The sequence below is a fragment of the Malurus melanocephalus genome, unplaced genomic scaffold (genome assembly GCF_030028575.1).
Source record: "Malurus melanocephalus ecotype Western Australia unplaced genomic scaffold, MMel_1.1 scaffold_111, whole genome shotgun sequence".
Taxonomy (NCBI): Eukaryota; Metazoa; Chordata; class Aves; order Passeriformes; family Maluridae; genus Malurus; species Malurus melanocephalus.
Genome location: NW_026623343.1, coordinates 1,335,339 through 1,358,246, shown reverse-complemented (window position 1 = coordinate 1,358,246; position 22,908 = coordinate 1,335,339). Strand labels below are relative to the sequence as shown.

General features: G+C 39.4%; 2 protein-coding genes across 3 annotated transcripts in view; one reads left to right on the top strand and one right to left on the bottom strand.

Moving 5' to 3' along the window:
• The window catches only part of FHL2 (four and a half LIM domains 2), a 36,788-nt gene extending 27,645 nt beyond the window's left edge, over positions 1–9,143 (top strand). For both annotated transcript variants that reach the window (XM_057369470.1, XM_057369471.1), the window contains exons 3-6: positions 3,336–3,510; positions 6,877–7,046; positions 7,684–7,870; positions 8,635–9,143. In XM_057369470.1, coding sequence (XP_057225453.1) covers positions 3,336–3,510; positions 6,877–7,046; positions 7,684–7,870; positions 8,635–8,786 — 684 coding nt within the window. In that variant the 3' untranslated portion in view covers positions 8,787–9,143. The remainder of the gene's footprint in view (positions 1–3,335; positions 3,511–6,876; positions 7,047–7,683; positions 7,871–8,634) is intronic.
• Positions 9,144–9,157: 14 nt separating this feature from the next.
• Positions 9,158–22,130, bottom strand: CUNH2orf49 (chromosome unknown C2orf49 homolog). Its single transcript, XM_057369472.1, has 5 exons — positions 21,955–22,130; positions 19,912–20,078; positions 15,961–16,333; positions 12,997–13,064; positions 9,158–12,506 (listed from the first exon to the last, which is right to left on the bottom strand). The coding sequence occupies exons 1-4, from the start codon at positions 22,081–22,083 to the stop codon at positions 13,008–13,010; spliced, it is 726 nt and encodes a 241-aa protein (XP_057225455.1). The 5' UTR covers positions 22,084–22,130; the 3' UTR covers positions 9,158–12,506; positions 12,997–13,007.
• Between the last annotated feature and the right edge of the window lie 778 nt (positions 22,131–22,908).

Sequence of the window (22,908 nt, the reverse complement as noted above, 5' to 3'; positions counted from 1 at the left end):
GGAAAGGGATAAAATAATTATTTTTCTCATTTTTAATGTTTAAACCCTGTCCCAACATGCAACACTTTTTCAGCATGTTACTCAATCTCAGACTAATTGAAATGGTAAAAGAGGTGRATACCTTAATAWMTTCTCATACCCCTAAGGGGTTGAGYTCAGCACAATATCTCTTGTTTTTACCTTTTCTCAATGTGTTTCTRATAGGTATGTGCCAATCTAACATACTTAAGTGTTTTGCTACAGGTTGTGCATAGCTAAAATCTGCACATTTTGTTGGCATAGCCCATTTCCTACATTAAACCTCCTGAAAAGATCATTGTGGCAGGCAAAAAAGCTTAATGTTCTTTCAGGAGCAACATATACAGTTACTGTTAAGGTAATAAACTCTCTAATCTCCTTCTTCCTACTGGGTCCCTGTTGAAACCCAGTTGAAAAGAAATGGTAATGCATAATGGCTTCAGTTTGCTGAGACTTAAAAAGCTTGAGTAGAAGAAAATATAGATCCAGGATATGAGGAGCCAAAGCTTCACCCAGTCACCTGATAACCCTAATCTTAGTGAGTCTTCGGTTTTTTTTTTTTTAAGACACCCATTTTTCTACTTTTAAAAAGTCACCTTCAGTCCCTCCTTGGAGGCCAAACAAACCATGCTGGAGCAAAACCACACAGAGCTATGGAGAAGCTGTAAAACACAATCKCGCCAATGTTAACAGTTGTCTTGCCAACGTTTTCTTTGTATGATGAAGATAAGTGAAAATAAACCAGGAATTAGTTGTAGATCACTTGTTCCTTCTGCTGGAACAGATTTATCRGGGATACAATCAGCTAGCATGCCTAGACTAAATCTGATGTTCTTTCAGCTTAACAGAAGACCAGCCTGACATTCAGAAAGTTTTGAGTCAGTTTTGGTACATGCTTTTCCAGTGTAGAATCTGCTCCAGATCAATACATCTCAGCTCATGGACAAGCCAAAGGTTCCAGTAATATAAATAATTGAAACAGTAATTTAAATGCTTAAATAGACCAAAACTCCTTTTCAATGACTGTATTGCACTCACCTGAGAACACTCATGATGCATAAATGGTTTCATCTGTACCTTGGACTTCCTTGCTTTCAGGTGTGACAGATTCAGAGACAGAGCAATATCCACTTCATCAGTCTAATATTCTGCTGTCAAAGTCAGACATCTTAGACTCTCTCTCTATTTAATGACAGTATTTGTTACAGTAATACAGAGTAGCTAAAGATTATTCAATCCACTTTTTATCTTGGGTACTTTTTGTTGTAGTTGTGCTTCACCACTTGATCATGATGAAATATGTGCTACTGTCACCTACCCAGCTACTGCCTATAAAATCTTGCTGTCATAACTAAYTCAGGGATCAAATCTTTCATCATTGACACCTTGTCTTTGTCTTCATTACTCCTCTTCTAAAAGGCATGCACCTTCTTCAGGTTATAATTTCATTGATAAAATAAGCAGACATCAGCACCTGAATTTTGGATACTTAAAAAATAACTTGCTGAAAATTGCAAAAAGAGGAAATGTCAGCAAATGAGGAAAATAATAGAATACATCATGTTACAAGAGAAAGAAAACTAGATCTGCTGTTTTACTTTCTAGAAGGGAAAATTTACATTTTGGAAAACACCGCTGGCTGTGTATTATATTTTTCAGTTGAAAATATAATATGAGATAAGATTTAGGCTATTCTTAACTAGGCTATTTAACTTCACTTAAAGAGAAAAAAAAATGTAAATAACTTCCAAAGATGATTGGTTTGAATTTGCTATTAAAAATATTAAAATTCTGCAGTCAGAGGTTTGTGCTGTTTCAACAGGAATTAGCTGAAATGAATAGATGAGATGAATAAACAACTGTCTGAGAGTTGTAAAGTAGGAGTCTTMGATATTCTATCCCAGATTGCAATCTCAGAGATGAAGGACACATAAGGTAYCAATTGTTACTCACAATGATTGAAAACATTTAGGTGAGTAGCACAGACATCCAAATAAAAATGCTTAATTCSATGGTCAGATTCTGACAGCAATTACTAAAGTTTCACAAGCTATCACATATCATGTGAGCTGGATGAAACTATTTCAGTATTTYCTGATAGCTATTTATGACAGCAAGGCTCCTGAAGACACAATGTTATTTTAGGTTAACCTAAATCCATGGTATCTTTTGTTTGTTGTGGGTAAGGCTGCACATTTGGAGTTATCTGTGACTGTACTGACTGACACAGCACAGCTTAGGCCAGAGCAGGTATGAACCATTTGTGAAGCTTTCCACAACTGAAAAACCTGATGTTCTACCATTCACACTTTTCCTTCAGTAAATCTGATTAGTTTARTGTCTGCACTAAACTAGTGCCTGAGAAGTTATTTCTGCTGAATTTTTTATACTCTGTATTCAATGACAATCCTAGCTTTTCACACTCCCAACCCAAACCAGAGCAAATATATTTCAGGGTAGACACTGTGTCTTGTAATGCTCCAAGCTTTGCTGTGTTTGAAGTCCAAAGACACTGTTCAATTGTTATGTGATTAAACCMCCCCAATTTAAATTTTAGAAAGCATAATCCATCGCTTGAAGTCACAATTTTGAGAAGCACTATTTCTTATAAACAGAAAAAGGAACCAATGTGGAGAGTACTTTAAACACTGACATGCCCACACTTATCCCTTGGCCATTATTCTGGATCACTGGATGCAGGTACAATGTGGCCTTGCAACTTTCAGTCTAAACCATGTCTGAAATACACGTAAATAAAAACACAAGAGTCATTAAAAATTTATTGTAATAAAAAAAAACCAAAAAAAACCAAAGAGATCAGATCAATTCCACTCTTGGTGTAAATCTGTGGGAAAAAATACCTAAATGCAAATAAGGAAAAAAAGATTCTGTTCAGGAGAATATATGAAATATATATATATATGATATGTGAAATGAACCAGAAATCAGCAGTAATTGAGGCAAATAGGGGAAGTCTATCATACTATCAGACTATCAGTCTATCAGGCTGACAAGTTTCAATCTGTCTCAAAAGTGGGGCTGTATTTGCAAAGGAGATATGTAAATGAAACTAGTTGTTTTCTGTCATGTACAGAAAAGGTTACCTTGAACTGAAAAAGGGTTGATAGTMATCATGAGCTGCTCTTGGTTATCAYAGCAAAAGAAGTTCACCTTTGTTGGAAYATTTTGTTTCTTGAGCAGTGCAAATTAGCCCCAGGTCCTGGCTGCAGTTCAGATTTGGATGTGCTTGCATCCTCTGAGCTTCCAGTTGTGCAAGCTGTTCATTCCACTCACTCTGTGGTTTTGGATTTCTACAGGATCTGTCTTACAAGGAGCGCCAYTGGCATGAAAGCTGCTTCCACTGCTTCCAGTGCAAGAATTCACTGGTGGACAAACCTTTTGCTGCAAAAGAGGAACATCTGCTTTGTACTGACTGCTACTCCAAYGAATACTCTTCCAAATGCAATGAGTGCAAGAAGACTATTATGCCAGGTTAGGATACTCACTTTTAGGACCAAATATCAAGCCCAAACTCAGCAACATTTGTGAGAAATGTTTTTCCTTGGCTAAATCATGCCTCTGCTAAATCATGGTGAACTGTGTAAAAAGCAGCTGCATTCTAAGCCACTTCCATGACCACAGCAAGCAATGTTCATAAAGGCTCATGGCAGAACTGCTACTCATGTGAAACAGACTGTTCTTGAAAATTAACTTTTTTTTTTTTATTTAGCATTTTTATTTAGCATTCTTTATGTAGCGTTTTTATTAATGAGATTTATATTTTTTTCCTAGCAATATTCATTAAAAGGCTTTCGATGCCTGTAAAACTAATATTGATCTTTCTGTCCAATCCCAACTTTGTATTCTTCTTGATTGACTTTCACTTCTTGAAAACAGAAAACAGCTTGCAAATTTAACAGCTTACTTAATTCAAAATTTAGGGTTTTGTGTAATTACTCCAAATTTAGCCTCTCTCAGACAAATGAAAAATTGGTCAAAGTGTCTCTGAGGTCTTTCTTGAGCACAAAGATATGAATAAATGGGAAAGAGCGATTTTCTTTTTCAACGTGAAACATGAGGTATAGTAATAGATTGCTAAAACCTCATCTTCTCATGTCAATACTATAGCACTCTGTGATGATTTGAGGGCTGTAAAGTCAAATTGCTATCAGAGCAGAAATAAAATATTAAAAACCAATTTGAAGAATCCTTGTACACTCTCCATTATGATCACTAGTTATTTTGTGAGCTGGTTCTGACATTTATCATCTTAGATAAAAGGAGAAAACCACAACATTTTGCTCCTAGGGTGTAAAAATGAAGGCTTGATAATGAAATAAGACTTATAAATAGGAAYAACAATATTTAAAAGCAGATTACCCTATCTATTCATGATTGAGTTTAGGTATCTCCTATTATTCCATGTGCTCCCACTTTGCTGACACAGAAATGAAAACTGACTTGCTTGGGAATAGCCAGTGCTAGCTTTAAAGCTGTAACTACATGWCAGAGAATGTCCACTTACATCCCAGAAAGCAAATTGTATCCTGGGATGCATCCAAAGCAGYGTGGGCAGCAGGTCAAGGGAAGTGATTCTGCCCCTTAACTTTACTCTTGARAGATCCCACCTGGAGTGTTGCATCCAACTCTGGGAACCCCCACATAAGAAGAACATGGAACTGTTGGARCAGGTCCAGGGGAGGGCCACAAAGAGGGCTGRAGCACCTCTCTTGTAAAGAGAAGCTGAGAGAGTTGGGATTGTTCAGCCTAAAGAAGAGAAARCTCTGGGRAAAYCTRATTGCAGCCTTTCAGTACTKAAAGGGGATCTATAACAAAGAGCGGGACAAACTTTTCAGCAGGGCYTGTTGCAATAGGACAAAGCATAATAGTTTTAAAGTAAAAGAGAGTTTATTTAGATTAGTTATAAGGAATAAGTTTTCTACAATGAGGTTAATAAGGTAAAACACTGGAACAGGTTGCCCACAGAGGTGGTGGATGCCCCATGCCTGGAAAAATTCAAGGTCAGTTTGGATGGAGTTTAGAGCAATCTGATCAAGTTGAAGATGTCCCTGATTATTGCAGGGGGTTGGACTAGATGATCATTAAAGGTACCGTTCAACCGAAGTTATTCTATAATTTTATATGTATTTATTTTTAACATTGTTCATCAGATTCATCATCATCATCAGTGATTTACTGAATGGATCTCTTTTTGTCTATTATGCCAGCTACACATTAACATGTAGTAATGGAGGCCAGATTCAGTGACACAGAGAATCCCTTCTGTTATGACCCAAAACGGAAGAAATTAATTTTTATAAGCTTTACAACTAACCACTGGTCTTTGGCTGCTTACCCATTATAGCTGAGGTGTCACCACATTGGAAGCACAGTACATACTCAGCATGATTTTCCTACTTACACAGCACACCGAGGTAGTACAGGAACTACTGCAGAGGAGTATGGTCACCAGGGGAAGCATAGTTAATTTTGGAAAAAAAACATCAAGTGGTTGGATACCCTTTGTGGAGACTGTTAATGCTACATTTGCTCTTTTCTTTGCTCCACTAAATATACAACATAGACTTAATGAAGCCTTATCATGATGTGCCCATTTAAGTGATTACAAGCTTGKTCTTTCTGTTCTCCTGCAAACTCAACTCATGCTGACTTCAGTCAAGCAGCTAACAAACAGGGCTCTCCCTGCTTTGAATTTCAGCGACAACACCATCCTGAAGAGAGCACAGCTGAAAATGTGAAAATAAAACTCTAGACTATTAAAAAGAATTACCTACATCTCCTTTTTCCAAAACATTATTCCTTTAAGGACTGATCCTTGGCATGATATAGAAAGTTACCAGCACAGAGAGAGCATAATTTCTAGAAGGTGTCTGTTAAAAGAATGGAAAAGAAATATTGAAGTACGTAAGCATCAGAAAGAAAGATAATTTACAGTTCACTTATGCAAGTCAATTTAAAAAAAAGAACAACCAAAACAAACCACCAAATAAATCCTGGAGCATGCCTCTCAGCAAAATTTAATGAGATCATAAAAGAAGAAAAATATGCAACTTGTAAACAAAGATGAATTAATGCTTGAGAAGGGGAAAAAGGGTAAAACTTCACCCTGCAGTGATAGGGGTGGGGAGAATTGGCATCACAGGCATTAGTGTGGTTCTTCATCATTAGCCAACTCAATCAGCTTGTCAGTCTTCCAAGCATTTGACTTTGTGTTTGCTGTTATGGCTCCAAGAGTGATGCAGAACTGTAGGAACAACATTTGTTTGTTTATCCTTCTGGCCAGTATTAAATATTCTGACTCCAGCAAGTACATAAGAAATCATACCACATGCAAAGAAATTTATCCATTAATAGGGTATCTCCAATTTCCTGGAAAGGCTCAGAATCCACCAGCCATGCAGTGGACTGAATCTGCAGAGCACACTATCTGAACCCTAAAACTTTGTCCTAGAGCAGTGCATTCATTTCCTAACTACCATACCACTTTACTGCTTTTCAGTAAAGGATTGTTTGAATTTTTTTCTTTTATTGGTTCCATTCCAATTCCCTTGAATCTTCCTGTGCATTGGATTTCATTATTTGCCTTTTAATACTACAAAAAGCTATCCTAAGCTATACTTATTTGCCATAAATGTTTCTCTTCTTTACAGAAGAACCAAAAACTTCAAAATGCTCTCCAAAAACCTAAAATGGTACCAAAGCTGGTAGGAACATGAAACAGCCTCTAGCTCATAGCTGCAATGCTTCTTGACTGACAGCCAGCTGCCAGCCAAACAAGAGCTGCAAATTGCACCTCTCTCATCCAGAAGTGCAGTTGATGCTCTGGTCTCGTTACAGGTACTCGCAAGATGGAATACAAGGGCAACAGCTGGCACGAGACCTGCTTTATCTGCTGCCGCTGCCAACAGCCTATTGGGACAAAGAGCTTCATCCCTAAGGACAATCAAAACTTCTGTGTGCCCTGCTATGAAAAGCAGTTTGCCATGCAATGCGTCCAGTGCAAGAAGGTAGTGCTCTTACTTTGCTTACCTGAAACCTAAGGCATTGAAGTCCATCCCATTTCATATCCAAGTAGGTAGAATATCTCATTTTTGTATGTTTAAAAAGATTCAGAATTAGCTGGTTTTAAGAGACAATATAATTTCAGTTATTTGTTGCAAGAGAAAACTCCCTGATGAAGTCTGGAGAAGCAGAAAGTAAATACTTACTTTAAAATATTAAATAAACCAGTCTTTCTCAAAGAGAGTAACAGGAAATTTGAAACACAYCAGGTAATTCTTTCACCATGAAGAAAGGGACAGGTGAAGTAACAATTATGAGACAAATTCTTGCACATGCAKGTGAAAAGCAACATATAAAGAGTAGTTGAAAAACAGAGCTCAGCTGAGAGTGAGATTTTAAAATATATGCATAATAAAGAGCTTTTAGTATGGGACTTCTTTTTATAAATTAGGAAATTACAATAAAGCACTTGCATGATTTTCTCAAGGTCAACTCCAAGCAAAATTATGATCTTGCTGTTGTTAAGCCTTCTTCCCCTCCTCCCACCCTCTAAAATCTCATCACTCTTCCTCTTTATTAMATCAAAATACTAACCTGCCACCCTTAAGAGAACTCTTTCTTGTCTTTTTTTCTCTAAAACAGGCTATCACCTCAGGAGGTGTTACCTACCGGGAGCAGCCCTGGCAYAAGGAGTGCTTCGTGTGTACTGGATGCAAGAAGCAGCTGTCTGGACAGCGCTTTACCTCCAGGGATGAGTTTGCATACTGCTTGAGCTGCTTCTGCAACCTCTACGCCAAAAAGTGTGCTGGGTGCACAAACCCAATCAGTGGTAGGTCTTACATGGCTGGTGTCTTTACATTTCATGATGGTTTTCTGTGTTGAGGTGCTATTAAAGTCAAAACGGAACAAAAAGTCTCACCTGGTATGAGATATGCCCAGCTAAATCTTTTCACAGAACCCCAGCTAGCAATTTTTGAGGTTAAGCAAGAGACAATTACTACTAAGACATTTTTCCCTTTTTTTTTTTTTTTTTTTTTTTTTTTTTTTTTTTTTTTTTTGTACACCTTATGATAACTGCCATAGCCTCAAACTCTGGAATGCTTTCTTACTGACCTGCTTCTTTTCCTGAGGCATTCCTCCTTCAGAGCTATGAATTAAGTCATGACACACAACAGACTTCTTTTACAATTATCTAAATGCACTTCTACAAAACAAAAATTAATATACTCAGATGCCATAAAACATTCTGTAAAAAACAAACTTCTGATAGAAGGTGGCAGGTGCTTTGCTTTCAGAGGCAGGTGTTTTGCCTTTCTTCTACTGTATGTTGCAGGGCCATCCCTCAGAAGTTCAYTTCTGCCATTATCCCTAGGGATAACAGCCTTGCTCATTGACTTTGCTGCAAGCAATGGAAGTATTTGAGGATGAAAATATTAGTCAGTACAGAATAAAGGCAGCAAAATTTGCACAGACAGATTTGTCACAATGGCATTTTTTCACCACTGTATGTCAGATCTCCAGGTCAGTCTGCATCACCTGATGGCTGACCTGCTCTTCTTTTCTTGTAACAGAACAATTTTGCTTTTCAAACAGGACTCGGAGGAACCAAGTACATCTCTTTTGAAGAACGGCAGTGGCATAATGATTGCTTTAACTGTAAGAAGTGCTCCCTTTCACTGGTGGGTCGTGGCTTCCTCACAGAAAGGGATGACATCTTTTGCCCTGAATGTGGGAAGGATATTTAAAACTCAAACTAAGAGGTGAGGAAGACAGGAAGAAACTGGTGCTTGCAATATATAGTCTGAAACACACAGCTGTTCAGAACTAGCTTYGCCACTGTGTCTCACTGTACTATTAACACTACTTAATCTTTTTCTTTATATTCTCCAAATCTGGAGAGAAAACAACTTGAAAATCTTTAATGGCAGTGTTCTTGTTTAAGATTTCTATCAATAACAAAAACTAATGCAAAACCCATGATGTAAAATTATTAGGCTGTTTTTGACATAACGTACTATTTTTAAGGGTTTCTTTTTCCTAAGAAATATTCCAGTTACAWGCAAGTGATACAGTTAAATGATTACAAAGGCCACACACMACACATTYATMGGTGRATATTCAGGGTGAAGCCTTCAGCCCACTGAAATCAATGGCAAAGGCCAYTCAATTCCAATAAGGCTGGCCTCATCCAGGTGCTCTTGAGCTATGTGAGTAGAGTGTGCTGTCAAATCTGTAAAAGGCTGCAAAAGTAGAATGTGTTTTAACGTACATGGATTTGTGACATGCTATAAAGAGATAACGATGAAACAGTGGAAGTGGGAGTGCTTCATGACAGGTACATATTTTATTGCATGACTAGCTGATCATTGTGTGAAGTACAAGTTCTGATTGACGGTGTCAGTATTACAGTTAGTTGACATTACACTGCACATTGTATTTTTCAAAATAAAATTGTTTAAAACAAAACTGTGATTGTGGCTTCATTGTATTTACATATTTACAAAAATTCTTTCACATTCTGAAGAAACACAATATATACAAACACAGCCCCTTTTGCACCCAGTTTTTGGGGRTGTGAAGTTTAGACAATTCTCAGAAGGCCCGTGCTTTACAACATAATCTTCTACTAATTGAAGTCAGTGGGAAAATTATCATCAAAAATGAACAAGTGTGTAAAAACACTGAACTGACTGCAGATGATAAAAATGTGTTCATAGGCTCTAATCTCAAACCCAAAATATTTTTCTTCTCAGCAAGTAAGGAGGTCAAGACAACTCAAAAGACATTCATCTTTGCGAAAGTTAGAAAATTCTATAGTAGGGCATTCTTTAATTTTGTTCTCTATTGGGATACGTAATACCCTTTGTTGTAGCATAATTTCCACTACATGTTTGCCTCAGAGGCAACAGTCAACAACAGCAYGCTGGCAAGACAATAACATCAAAAGGAAACAATACAAAGGAAGGTAAACCTTTTTCCAAAGCAAACTCCAAGAAATATGGCCACGTTATGCAAATTACGGTCCCAGTACATCTTTGAGATGGAATTCATTTGTGTCCAGAAAAAGGAGGAAAGAAATATGTCACACCTCCAACAGGAATCTTTGGATGTGAACATAAGATTTAGGGATGTACTTAGTGTTTAGTTAGGTAGGGAAATTTTGGTCCTAGTTTCTGCCACCACTCTTGACTTTGTTTCTTTGTACCAAGTGCAAAGCGCTCACAGGTCATTCCCTTCTCATTGATTCTACAAGCTAAATAGATGTATCAGATCAGGTTTAGTTTATTGCAAGCCATTTTAAGAAGTTGGCTGGGTGACATTTTTGAAGTGCACACTGTGCTAATCAGAATTCATTAAGTGGCTAAATGCTAACCCTTGGTGATTTCACTCTATGATGAAAGCTACAGCAAATAGCAACAAAAATCACTCTTATATGCACACCTCCAAAAGGAGGGCAAACACCTCACTCCCTCTCTCTCCTCTGGGGTCTGCCAATTCCCCAGCACACTGCAGCTCTGCTCTAATACTCTGCTGATAGAAGAAAGATTACYTTGAGCTAAAGGCACTGATAAGTGGCCACATCTCGAGTCCTGTGTTCAGTTTTAGTCCCCTCACTACTCGCAGCACATTGAGGTGCTGGAGTATGTCCAYAGAAAGGYAATGGAGCTGGTRAAGGGGCTGAAGCTGGGGGTTGCTTATCCTGGAGAAAAGAAGGCAGAGGTGAGACCTTCCTGCTCTTGACAACTGTCTGAAAGAAGATCGTAGCAAAGGTGGGGCTTGGCCTCTTCTCTCAGACAACTAGCCATAGGACAAGGGGAAACGGCCTCAAATTGTCAGGCTGGATATAGGGAAAATTTTCTTTACTKGATGTCATAAAGCACTGGAACAGGCTCCSAGGGAATGGTGGAATCACCCTGGAAGTGTTCAAAAAARCAGTAGACATGAYTCTTCATGATCTAATTCAGTGTGCATGTGAAATTCAGCGGAAAGTTGGACCTAGATGATCTTGAAGTCTTTCCCAACCTTGATGATTCTAAGAAGGCAATAGGAGCAGCATGGCTTACATGTTGCCTCCCAAGTGCTACAAATGGCCCCAGCTTTGGGGAAAAGTGGGCGAAACATGATGAGGCTGGAAAGCATCCCSGCCTGAAAACAGGATTGCTACTATGTAACAGCAGCATCACGCTATTATTCCAGCACAGTTCTGCATATCCCTCCATAAAACACACAAACACACGTGCTCCTAGCAACTGGAACTATATAAAATACATCCCAGACTCTAGAGCACTGACAAGAAGCCAACCACAAAACAGAATTCCCACCAGACTGTTACACTAGTGCAAAAAACAGTACATGACACTAACTGCTGCTACAGCTGCAAAGCAGCTACTGACCCTTTTACCTTGTAAGCTTTAAGTGCTGATCACTTCAAGTGCACTGAAATACAACTGTATGAAATGAAAATGCTTAATTACATCACAAAAACAAGTCAGCACTGCTTTGTTTGCTTTTAATTTATTTAAATAGGATAAGGCTACTTAAAAGACAAGTCTTTACATACAAAATGTACATTACGTTAAAGTTTSCTGTACTCAAGTACAAAAACTGCACAAGTGTTTAGTAAAAGGAAAACAGCACACCATTTCAAAACACACATTCTTACCATTTTACAGCATTCAAGAAGTGCCTTTTACATTGTAACAGTGAAAGGAGAACTTCTGTAAAGTAATGAACTTAGCTACGGTTTTTGGTTTCAATATAAACCAGTGTTAAAAACGTAAACAAGCTTTCAGATCACTGCCGAGCTTCTTTTATTGRGTTAACTAAGTGGATTCGGAAGTGGATTCTTTTTTKGTTTTACCAAGTCTGGGAGCATTGWTATTCTTATTTACCATCCATATCTAAAACTGATCTAAATAGGCTTCACCTTGAGCCACTGAGTTTTAATAAAAATGTTTCCATCAACTTAACTGGATTTTTGGCCTGTGAGGCACTACCAATAATCCAGATGAAACAYCAAGTTTCACAGAAAAGCAAAATCSATCTTAAATTATCAAAGGAAGGGAAAACRAGTGTAATGACGTGTTAATGCTCTCAAGGTACTTCTGTCTTCCTATCCACATCCCTCTCCAACTGTTTGTAAGATGAGTAAGCATTGGTCTGCATTCCACTGGTTTTCCCCATATTTTATAAGCATGATTGTAACCAGGAAAAYAATCAGATTTGCTACATTGGCACATTTTTACATTTATGCATGTATGAAATATGTCTGTGTACTTAAGAGAACATGGCACTAATCCATCCACTACTTCCTCTCGAAGTTTCCTATCAAAGAGTCTAATTGCGTATTTCCATCTATGCATTCCTTATTTTCATACATCAAGAGAAACTTCAATTTGAAGCAATGCTGTTAAAATAGTTCATCTCTTATTACCAACCTGACTTGCACTGCAAATTCTACACTCCTGTGGAACAAAAAGAAAAAAAAAATTGCTGTAGACTATCTTATCAGCAGAATGGTCAGTTTTCTCACCTAAATTAATTACCTTTTTAAAGCCAAGAAGGCCAAGAAGGCTCTAGGGATCACTCTAAATTTCAATAGCTATTTTAACTATTTAACCAGACGTAGAACAAACCCGAATCTTAGTGAAACAATGTGTGAATCACAGTGACATGGAGGAGATGAACTATAATAATCTTGAAAGCTAAGAGTGGGAGGTTTAGTATAGTGTAACATCACCACCTTTTAAAGAAGTAATTAACTACTTGGTGTACAAGAGTGGACACTTTTAAGGTGACTGGTGATAGTGACTCCAGCTTTACAACAAGGAGTTGTTAAACTTGTTAAAACTTCACAGCAATCTGAATYTCTGTAAGTTTTAAAAAGATTTTTATTTAAACTGTTTAAATGTGACCTATCTATTTGAAAATATGGAATATTTATGTTATAAGCACCATTAGCTACTTCATGGCCATGTAACATGCTGGATTTTCTTCTTTGCTTCCGAAGGCTTTAGGTCACTCTGGAATACAAGAAAATATATAAGYATTCTTAGAGATACTGTGCAAACAGAAGCCAGTCATTAATCTGACATATTTCAATCTGGTACTATTACAGTATTCAGCTACCAGCTACTACAACAGCTTTCTATTGCCATCTTGTGGAGAAAGCTAAATATCACAGAACTTCTCTAGTGAAGATGAAAATAGAGCATATGAATTTAACTACCTGCAAATCATACATGTGTTTTGATTTTAACCAATCTACAATTACATATGCAAAAAATTATTTTAATCATGCAGCTTATAAATGGGTACACATTGGAGTTTCAAAACATAGTTCTAAAGTTATTTCAGGTTATCTTCTTAAAATACTTGTTGAAGTGGGATTGTATAAGAAAAAAACCCCAAGTACACAACTAGGAAACCAACCTACTTTTGTGAAATAGTAAAAACATTAGAAAAATAACATTTGGTCTTCCTTTGTAATAACTTGCATGAAAATAAGAGAAATAATTGGCAAAGCCTCAGATAAGCTCATCTTTCAAGCCCCCCTGCCAAAAGAAACCTGYGAAATCAAGAAAGCCCAAAGCAAAACAATGGCAGATAAAGTGGTGAAATAATTCCCTTTYACCATCTAAAAGAATAAAAAAAAATCTGAGAAATTAGAGCTTTACATTTAGAGGTTCACATGAGCAGAGTAAATGCAGATATTTGAGCTTTCAAGAACATACTGGTTCAACAAGCACTATCTGGAGATCTCTCTTCTCTTTAAAGCTTGCAGTGTTAGTTTATTTATAGGGATCCTGGGGACTGCAACCACTGGTTTAAGGGAATTAGACCCAAAGATAATAGGCATAGTTCTATGCTATTAATTAAGTTTTTCTTGAAAGTCAAGGAACAGTCACTTGATTGGAGAGACAATTGTCTTTACTGTCATTACACTAAAAATAGATCAGGCTTTACAGCCATCTGCCAAGTACACTGATTCTTCCTGACCGCATCACTTACTACTCAATAGCACATTCTTCAGTAAAGCAACATCCAGAGAGCACACTCGCCTAACTTCACACGTGTCTGACCAACATTAACCAAGGCATGACTAAACTTACAGGTATTAACTGTAACAACCTCAACTGTAGCTAAAACAGGATGTCAAGCATCAGAGGTCATTGCTTCTGAGTGTCAGTCATACAGTGGCATTTAGAAGTGTCGCCATTGTGACAAAACATTTAAATCAAATATAAAGAACCTGTGAGGTGTATACTAAACAAGTTTCAAAAGCTCTGTAGCTTCAGATCTGACTAATACTTGGAAGAGTTCTAAATACTAAAAGAAGTTAGTAATACTGGTAGTAGTAAACACACCTCKCAAGCATAAACTCCATTCAGAGCTCAGCCATGAGTCTTTTAAAAGCTGCTAAAGTTGTCTTTCAGAGCAGCCATGCGTTCAGGTACACATATTTAACAGAAGTCTGGCAGAATGTAACAATCCACATACCAAGATATTAGCTGCATTTTTCATTAAAAGCTTTTTTAAAAATATATTAATAAAAAGCATTTCATGAGGCAATATTGAGAAAACAGAAGTTCAGTCTCACATCTTGGGAAAATTCTAATCAATGCAACTGCACACTGTATATCCAGAGCTCCCCCTGCAGTTCAACTGAGAATAGATATTTCTATTTCTTCCTTTGAAGCCCAGACCTATTCCAGATATTCCTGCATTCCAGTGGAAATGTGGAAACTCCTTTGTTTGTATCATGAAGGAATACAACCCAAGTGTTAAGACCTATCCCTATATTGTAGCATGTTTTTAAGAGATGGTCCATTGCTCCTTGCTCACTGACAAGCCCTTTAAGACTGATCACACCATTGTCAAAACCAACCACTGTTCTTTGTCCCCACCCAGCAGCTACATTCAGCACCATTACCTACACCTTCCAAGATATGCCTTGCTGAATTCACAAATCCTGCCTTAGCTCTTCACTCATCACCTTCATTCTGCCCTCATCCGTAGTGCAGTTCTCTTTTGCACAGAAAATTTGTTTGCAGCCAAATCCAACTTGCAGAAATAAGGTGACTATTTACCTTTATGGTTAACAGCTCACTCATCAGACTTCTAGGTGAGAAGAGCACCCTTCTGTACAAGACCTCAGCACATCTTTCTCACGGCCTTTCCTGAAGAAGCCCAGGTACCTGATTAAGATTCCCCACGCCTCAAAGTGAACGCTTGAACCTTGGCGTCTCACCTTGACCCATACAGTTTGTTGTTATGGCTTCTCATTCAGACCCACAACCAAGGCACTCTCCAGATTTATACAGCCAGCTCCTTCCTCTAGCTTGCCAATTGCTATGTGAGATTTAAAACAGATGGCATTCTTCCTYTAAGCATATATTCTACGACTCTCAGCATCTCACTCCTATTCCCGTAACATCTCTTCCTTTACTTTGACAAATTAAAGCTGGTCCTACTCAACCATTCAAGTGAGACTGCTACAAATCATTTAACTTCTTTTTTCCATGCTAGAGAAAACAAATCACTTGTCCTCCCTTCATGGCTSTTTTCATTTTCTTCTACAATACCTATTTTTTCTCTCAGACCTATCAGTGGAATTAGTTTGTGTTTTGGCTGCTATCAGTACCACCTTAAGGATTACGTACTTATTCATTTTTGAATTACGTGCATCTTTTCTGTAGAGGTGCATCTCTCACACAGAAGTTTCCTATGGACAACTACAAATTTCTTTCCTTCTCATATTTCCCAAACTAGCTACACTTCTGTTTGTTTCTAAATACTCTACTATTATCCCAAAATAAAATAATCCTGAAAACTCTTGCAAGGGYCTAACTTTGGCTCCTGTAAATCTCAATTTAAAAAAAAAAAARMKSYRMAAMAMRAKAYWSYRCAMAMACATACCGGCAAATCAGGTTCCTCTTTTGGAACAGATCTCTTTAACTTCACAACAGTAGTTCCTGCTATTGGAGACAAMGGGTACACCTTCAGATTCGTCAACATACTGCTGTTAGTCTTTGAAATATTGTTCTGTTTAGCCTCATTATTCTTTATTCCCAGTTTAGCGTCCTCTGACAAACTGGAGGCAGAAATGTATGTTGAGGCATTTGAAGGAACTGATAATCTTCTAACTGTGTTAGTGGTGCTTCCAGCTGGAGGAGGCTTCAGGCGGTCAGCAGCTCCATTCTCGGTCTTTTTCACCTTTATGCTTGTGCTTGTTGAATTCCCATCAAATACAATTAAGGGCCGTTTCCTTAAGCCTTCCACTGTTGTAATGCTGAAAATATAAACCATAGAAGTCTCAGAAACATAGGCTAGATTGAAAAATACCATACCCATAACATGAGTAGCAAAAATGAATTTTTTCTTGTCTAAAGTTAATATATATCCCAAAACACTAATATTAAACTCTGGCATGCTCCAAACTTAAATAAAATAAATATACTTATAGACACATATACTTAAATAAAAATAAAAAGCAATTAAAGTCATTTCCAAAATATAAAGGGACAGGAGTTTGTGTGAGGACCAGCGTTCCTCAGCAAAGAGAGTTGTGTGAGCAAAYAATACAGCTGTACAACCAAATGCTTTTACCATTGTAGTTATTCCAGAGCAATGACAGAGATAGTAGGTCTTAAGTATTTCAAAAGATGAGTATTTGAGAAAGTGTGTGCTGCCTTACCTACAAGAAAAGCATCTAATATTCTGATACTTCTAATTTTCACTGTTTCCAATCTCATTTAAAAACATAATGTTAAGTCCAAAATATTGTTAGTCAAGGAACAAAAACATTGCGCAAAAAAAGCACATCTGTTTTTTAAATAAGTTGTTTTTGAACAGGAACTCTAAGCAGATTTAATGACTTTTTTTAAAATAGTTTGTGCCTTTAAGCCTGTGTGTAGTCAGAGCTGGCCAGTTTAGTAACCATTGATTAATGAAAAGGAATACTATCAAGCTAATACCAAAACAGTATTATCAGAAAACACCCTGACTGCAAAAAAAATAAAGTAGAAAGTTAACATAACCCACATTATAGGAATTCAGAGTTTYAAAAAAGAAATGCTCAAGAATGACAAAGAGAAAGTGTTTGAAAACTGCAGATTTAACGAATAAAAAACCCAAACCACTATTAAGGTATATAATATTCCAGTTTAGAAACTTTAGTTTTTAGTATACACTGASTGTTCAACCATCTTATATTAAACGATGAGTAAAAGTAGAATACAGTGTTTCCAACAAATTAATATGTCCATTAACTTGCAATTAATAAATCTGACAATATTGATGTYTGATATCTCAACAGACTTAAAAAAAGCCACAGGCAGAGACTTGATCAGTTGCACCTGGAACAACATTAGATTAGTAGCTGCTGATAAGCCTCATAAATGAAGAAACCACTTGCACAGTTTCTATCAAAACAGGGGAATTCTTTAAATTCTTAATTCAGGGGCTYCTTTAAAAAAATGAAACTAGTCACAGCTCATAAAGCAAGAAAAAGGTCAGCCCTTAGTCAGATTTTTTTCAGTCATCTATCTTAACAAAATAAGTCTGTTTTTCCTGTGGAGGTGGGTTTTTTAAAATATATTCAGWTTGGTTATCAGTGGCGAATTAGAAACTAACTACAATTATAGGATTGTTACCTCTTCTAAACAGAATTTTAGAATTGTAGCACTTGTACAAATGACCACATGCCACAATAGAGATAACGTTCCCGGAGAAGCACTTTGGTAAAGTTCCAGAAGAATTTGGATGCTGTCCCATTAAGAACTGTCACATCCAATTTTTACATACATGTCTCACAGAACAACACAGAACCCTGAGYGTGATGTTCACTTTATATCAAGTACAGGCAGTTCAAGAGCTTCAGAGTGGGACTCTCATACCTGCCAACATTCTGCTGAGGAAGGACACTGGTACTGAAACAAACCATTTTGGGATTGTTTTTTACTGTTGTTTACTTTGTAGTGCATAATAAAGAATACAAGATTTGCAACAGGAACCAAAAGCTTCATGACATGAGCAATCTGGGTTTCCACTCACATGATTACTCATGTAGCCAAGATGGCCTCTGGGCAACTTCCAATCACTAGGACAATTTAATGAAAAATGCTCCTAATTTTGTTTAACTTAGTCTAGTACTTAAGGTAGCCACCTAAAACCAGAGAGAAGTGTAGGTTTTAGCTCCACACCCTGATTATCCCAAATATTTGCCTGTTCACCTTTACTGTGAAGATCTCACACTGGTCAGTACAATGGTCTACCCTGGACTCAGTATTATCAGAACATTACCAGTTCTCAGGAGACACTGAAGTGGCCTCTCAGGTGACTGAACAGAAATGATGAGCCCTACCAAGACCACACTCTAGGCATGCACAGTACAATACTCCTGGAGACTGAGCATTTGCAGTGAGTCTTCAGATATGATGACACTTCAGAAACTACATATATACTCTGAGATTCCTACATCAACAAGTTGTAATACTGAAAAACTACAGGAATTTCCATCCACCTTTCCTTAGGATTTACTGCTGAACTTATATCAGAACACTGCTCATGCATATCACATGTTAAAGTCAAAGTCTTGAGCAGGGGACAGGTTGAGAGAAGAGATTCAGTAAAGCAAGCTTTTGAGGAAGATTCTGCTTTCTGAGAAAATACAAAGGATTTTAAAAGAAGCAGAATATTTATTTCAGAAAGCAAATGTTAGCTTTGAAACAGACACACAAAACTGCTCCAGCATGCACCCCTCACTCTAAAGTAGGACACCYTTGTCCAGGTGCAAGCATAGTTAAACATGCTTTTAGTACTTCCCTTAAACACTGGAAACATGACTATTGCTTAGCAATTACACAGTGAAACAATTTTTTTTTCTTCATTATAAAGTACTTTGAAATGTACCACTAACTCATTATAAACACATGCTGGGGGATGAAGGAACAATGTGAATTCCCTGGATCAAKACARACTGGAGRTGAAGGGATTGARAGCAGCCCTGAAAAAAGGACTTGGGTACATGGGTGGATGAGAGGCTGGACCAGAGCCAGCAACATGTGCTTGCATTCCGGAAAGCCAACTGTCTCCAAAGGAGCATGGCCAGCAGGTCAAGGGAAGTGATTCTGTCCCCCTGCTCTGCTCTAATGAGACCCCACCTGGAGTGCTGTATCCAGATCTAGAGCCCTCAGCACAGGAAAGACATGGACCTSTTGGAGCAGCTCCAGAGGGTCATAAAAATGATAGTAAGGAAAGGCTGCAGAGAGTTGGGTTGCTCATCCTGGAKGAGAGAAGATTCCAGGAAGACCTTACTGCAGCCTTTCAGTACTTATAGGGGACATATAAGAAAGATGGGTCTGTAGTGAGAGCACAAGGGGTAACAGCTTGAAATACAAGAGGGGTGATTCAGATTAGATATAAGGAAGATGTTTCTTACAAGGAGGATGATGAAACACCGAAACAGGTTACCCAAACAAGTGGCAGATGTCCCATCCCTAAAAACACTCAATGTCAGATTGGGCAAGGTTCTGAACAACCAGAGAGAGTTGAAGAAGTCCCTGCTCAGTGCAGGAAGAATGAACTAGTGTCCATCAAAGGTCCCTTCCAAACCYAAAACATTTTACAGTTCTATTAAAAGACACACTACAAACTAGATAACATTAATAACATTTAGATGACAAAAACAAATTATCTTCCCCTTTTTCTATTTTTGCAGTAGTAGAATCTAGCACTTCTGACACAGGCATTCTCTGTAAAGCGTARCAATGTCCAAAAGTTGTCCAAGATCATTAATCAGGTAAACAAGTATTAAACTAAAYGCATTGTCCTAAATTGTCCAAGTCTGGCCCCATAAAGCTAAATTACCTTTTATTCTCACTTTTCAAATMATTTTGCTGTCTTTTCTTTTCCATCATTTTCCCCCATCTACTTTTTGGCAAGTCACGCTGAGGCAGGGGAATGGCATGCTGAACGTAGAGATCAGTGAGYCCATCTTTGTCCATCTTTACATCATTTTCGACTAATATATTTTTCTGTGGGGAACAGGAAAAAAAAGTTGTCATTATTATGACAAATTCAATGTTCAACCATCTGAGTAGCGTCATTTCTTATTTCAAAATCCACAGTGAAGTACTGTATTGGGTCAGGGTTTCAAAGTGAGGGGGTGMCTGGGGTGATCAGTTTGGAGAGGCCATGAACTGCCCAGTGCCAACAACAGCCTGGCTCCTACCTGTCTACTGTCAACTTCCTTTGTCTTCTCTGTGGATTACACTCAATCCCTCCCTTCAGTGAGGCAATGGAAAATACAGGATGTTTTGGTCAGGGCATAGTGGTTTCTTTTTCCACCACCTGCAAGCACAACTCTTTATGTGTCTCCTCATGTGCCTCCTCCTGTGGGTCCTCTGGAATCTCCTGCCCCCAGGGTCTGATGCTCTTTAAGTGCATTTGAGCACAGCTGTCATGAGCAACTCTGCTTTAAATTCTGGTGTGTAATGGGCTGCTTTTGCCACTGTGAGAGACACATGGATCCAGATGCGACCAGCACTGGGCAGTTCTGCATCTTTACCCACATAGGTCAATCCTGCAGCCCCTCCCTATCCAAAATTGTGCAAGTTYTCCCAAGCAAAACAGCAGCCAAAAAAAGGAAAAAGTTACTATAGACATACTGTTGATGACTGATGTTTTCATGCACTCTTAAACACACTTCCCTGAAYCCAACTACAATACCAGAGCTCTTCTTCACACTTCTAGAAAACAAACAACTAGAATGTAATGCAAGTCAAACCTATAGATGTTGAGCTGTGCTTTCTTCCCCAGTTCCCAGGGAATAATGAGATAAGTTTCATTCCAACATGAGGAAGAACTTCCTTACACTGAGGATGGCAGAACACTTGAACAGGCTGCCCCAGGATGTTGTGGAGTCTCCCTCTCTGGAGACATCCAAAACCCACTTGGATGTGTTCCTGTGTCACCTGCTCTTGCTGAGTCTCCCTTGGCAGGGGAGCTGAACAAGATGATCTCCAGATCTTCCAACCCTAACTATTCTGTGATTTTAGGAACCATCAGTTAGAACACCWGTTTTCTTTCTAATCATGTATCAGGTTGTGAACATTTCTTGGTACCTCATGCCAAATTTATGGAATGAGAAAAAAACTCCACTAACATCCTACAAATCGAGGTCACCGAGAGCAGGTCAAGCTGCTGCCACTACCAGTGCTGGCAACACTCATGACTTCTGATGTTGGCCTGAAACCTGTTCATACAGGCTCCATGGACAAAAGCATATGAAAATTCTTGTAATTCATACAAAACCCTGAAATTTTSATCACTACTGTTCCATGCACCTGAAATTTTCAGCCAAGGCAGTAACTAGTATTCCAAACAGCATCAAGTAAAACTTTGTATGGTCCTGAACTGTTTATAACTCACTTTCAAACTCAAATTTTCTTCAATTATCAAGCATTAATAAACATAATGTTTATGTTTTTAAGCATTAGCTTAACTATATTACACAGGCTGCATTTCTTTAATTCACAGAAGCACTGAATTATTAGGGTTGGAAGGGACTTCTGGARATCTTCTAGTCCRACCGACCTGCCAAGGCAGRGTCACCTAGAGCAGRATACACTGGATATGGACGTGACAAGTTTAACAGTGTAAAGCTCATGCTTCCACAGGCAGTTTTAGTGAATGCAGACACTGGATTTGGACAAATGGCTCTTTAGCAGCCTCGGTGTTCAAACACAGCCCCTTTGCAAACACAGAGACATCTCCCGCGCCAGGGTCTCCTCTCTGCAAGTTCGTGGCGTCCAGAGCACCGACTTGGTGCCGGCTTTTCCCTGAGCGCCGTGACTCTCCTCGCCCCGCCTCAGGGGCCGCGCTCCGGCCGGCCCGGCTCCCCGGACGCACCTGCTCCAGGGTGAGCCGCAGGAATTCCTCCGAGAGCAGCTCCGGGTGCAGCAGCAGCTCCGTCTCCGAGCGCCCGGACTCCCGCTCCTCCTCGCCGCCGCCCGCCCGGGCCCTTCCCTGCGCCGCCATCTTCTCCCCCGGCGGCCCTTCCCGGACTCCCAGCAGCCCGCGCGGGGAGGGAAACGCGTTTCCAGAGCAGCGGCGCGGCGCGGTGGCGTCACGGGCTGGAGCGGGGACAGGAGCCGGGACGGGGACAGGGACAGGAGCCGGGACAGGAACAGGGACAGGAACAGGGACAGGGGCCGGGACAGGAGCCGGGACAGGAGCCGGGACAGGAACCGGGACAGGAACAGGGACAGGAGCCGGGACAGGAGCCGGGAGAGGCACCGGGACAGGAGCCGAGACAGGAACAGGGACAGGAGCCGGGACAGGGGCCGGGACAGGAGCCGGGACAGCGGGAGTGCCCTGCAGGGCCCCTCCGCGGGACAGCCGGGTCAGGGCAAATCACAGACTCCCACAGTATCACAGGATATCCTGAGCTGGAAGGGACCGCAAGGATCATCCAAGTGCTGCTCCTGGCCCGACACAGGGCAGCCCCAAGTATTACACCATATCTCTGCGAGCGTTTTCCAAATGCTTCGTGCACTCTGTCAGGCTTGGTGCTGTTACCACTTCCCTGGGGAGCCCGTTCCAGTGCCCAACCACCCTTTGGTGAAGAACCCTTTTCTGGTATCCAACCTAAGCCTCCCCTGACACTGTTTCAGGCCATTCCCTTGGGTCCTGTCAGTGTTCACCAGAGAGAAGAGATCAGTGCCTGTCCTTGCACAGCCCCTCCGGAGGAACCCGCACACTGCAGTGAGGTCTCCCCTCAGTCTCCTCCAGGTGATCTCAGCTGCTCCTCACACGGCTTCACCTCAAGGCCTTTCACCACCCTTGTGCCCCTACTTTGGATGC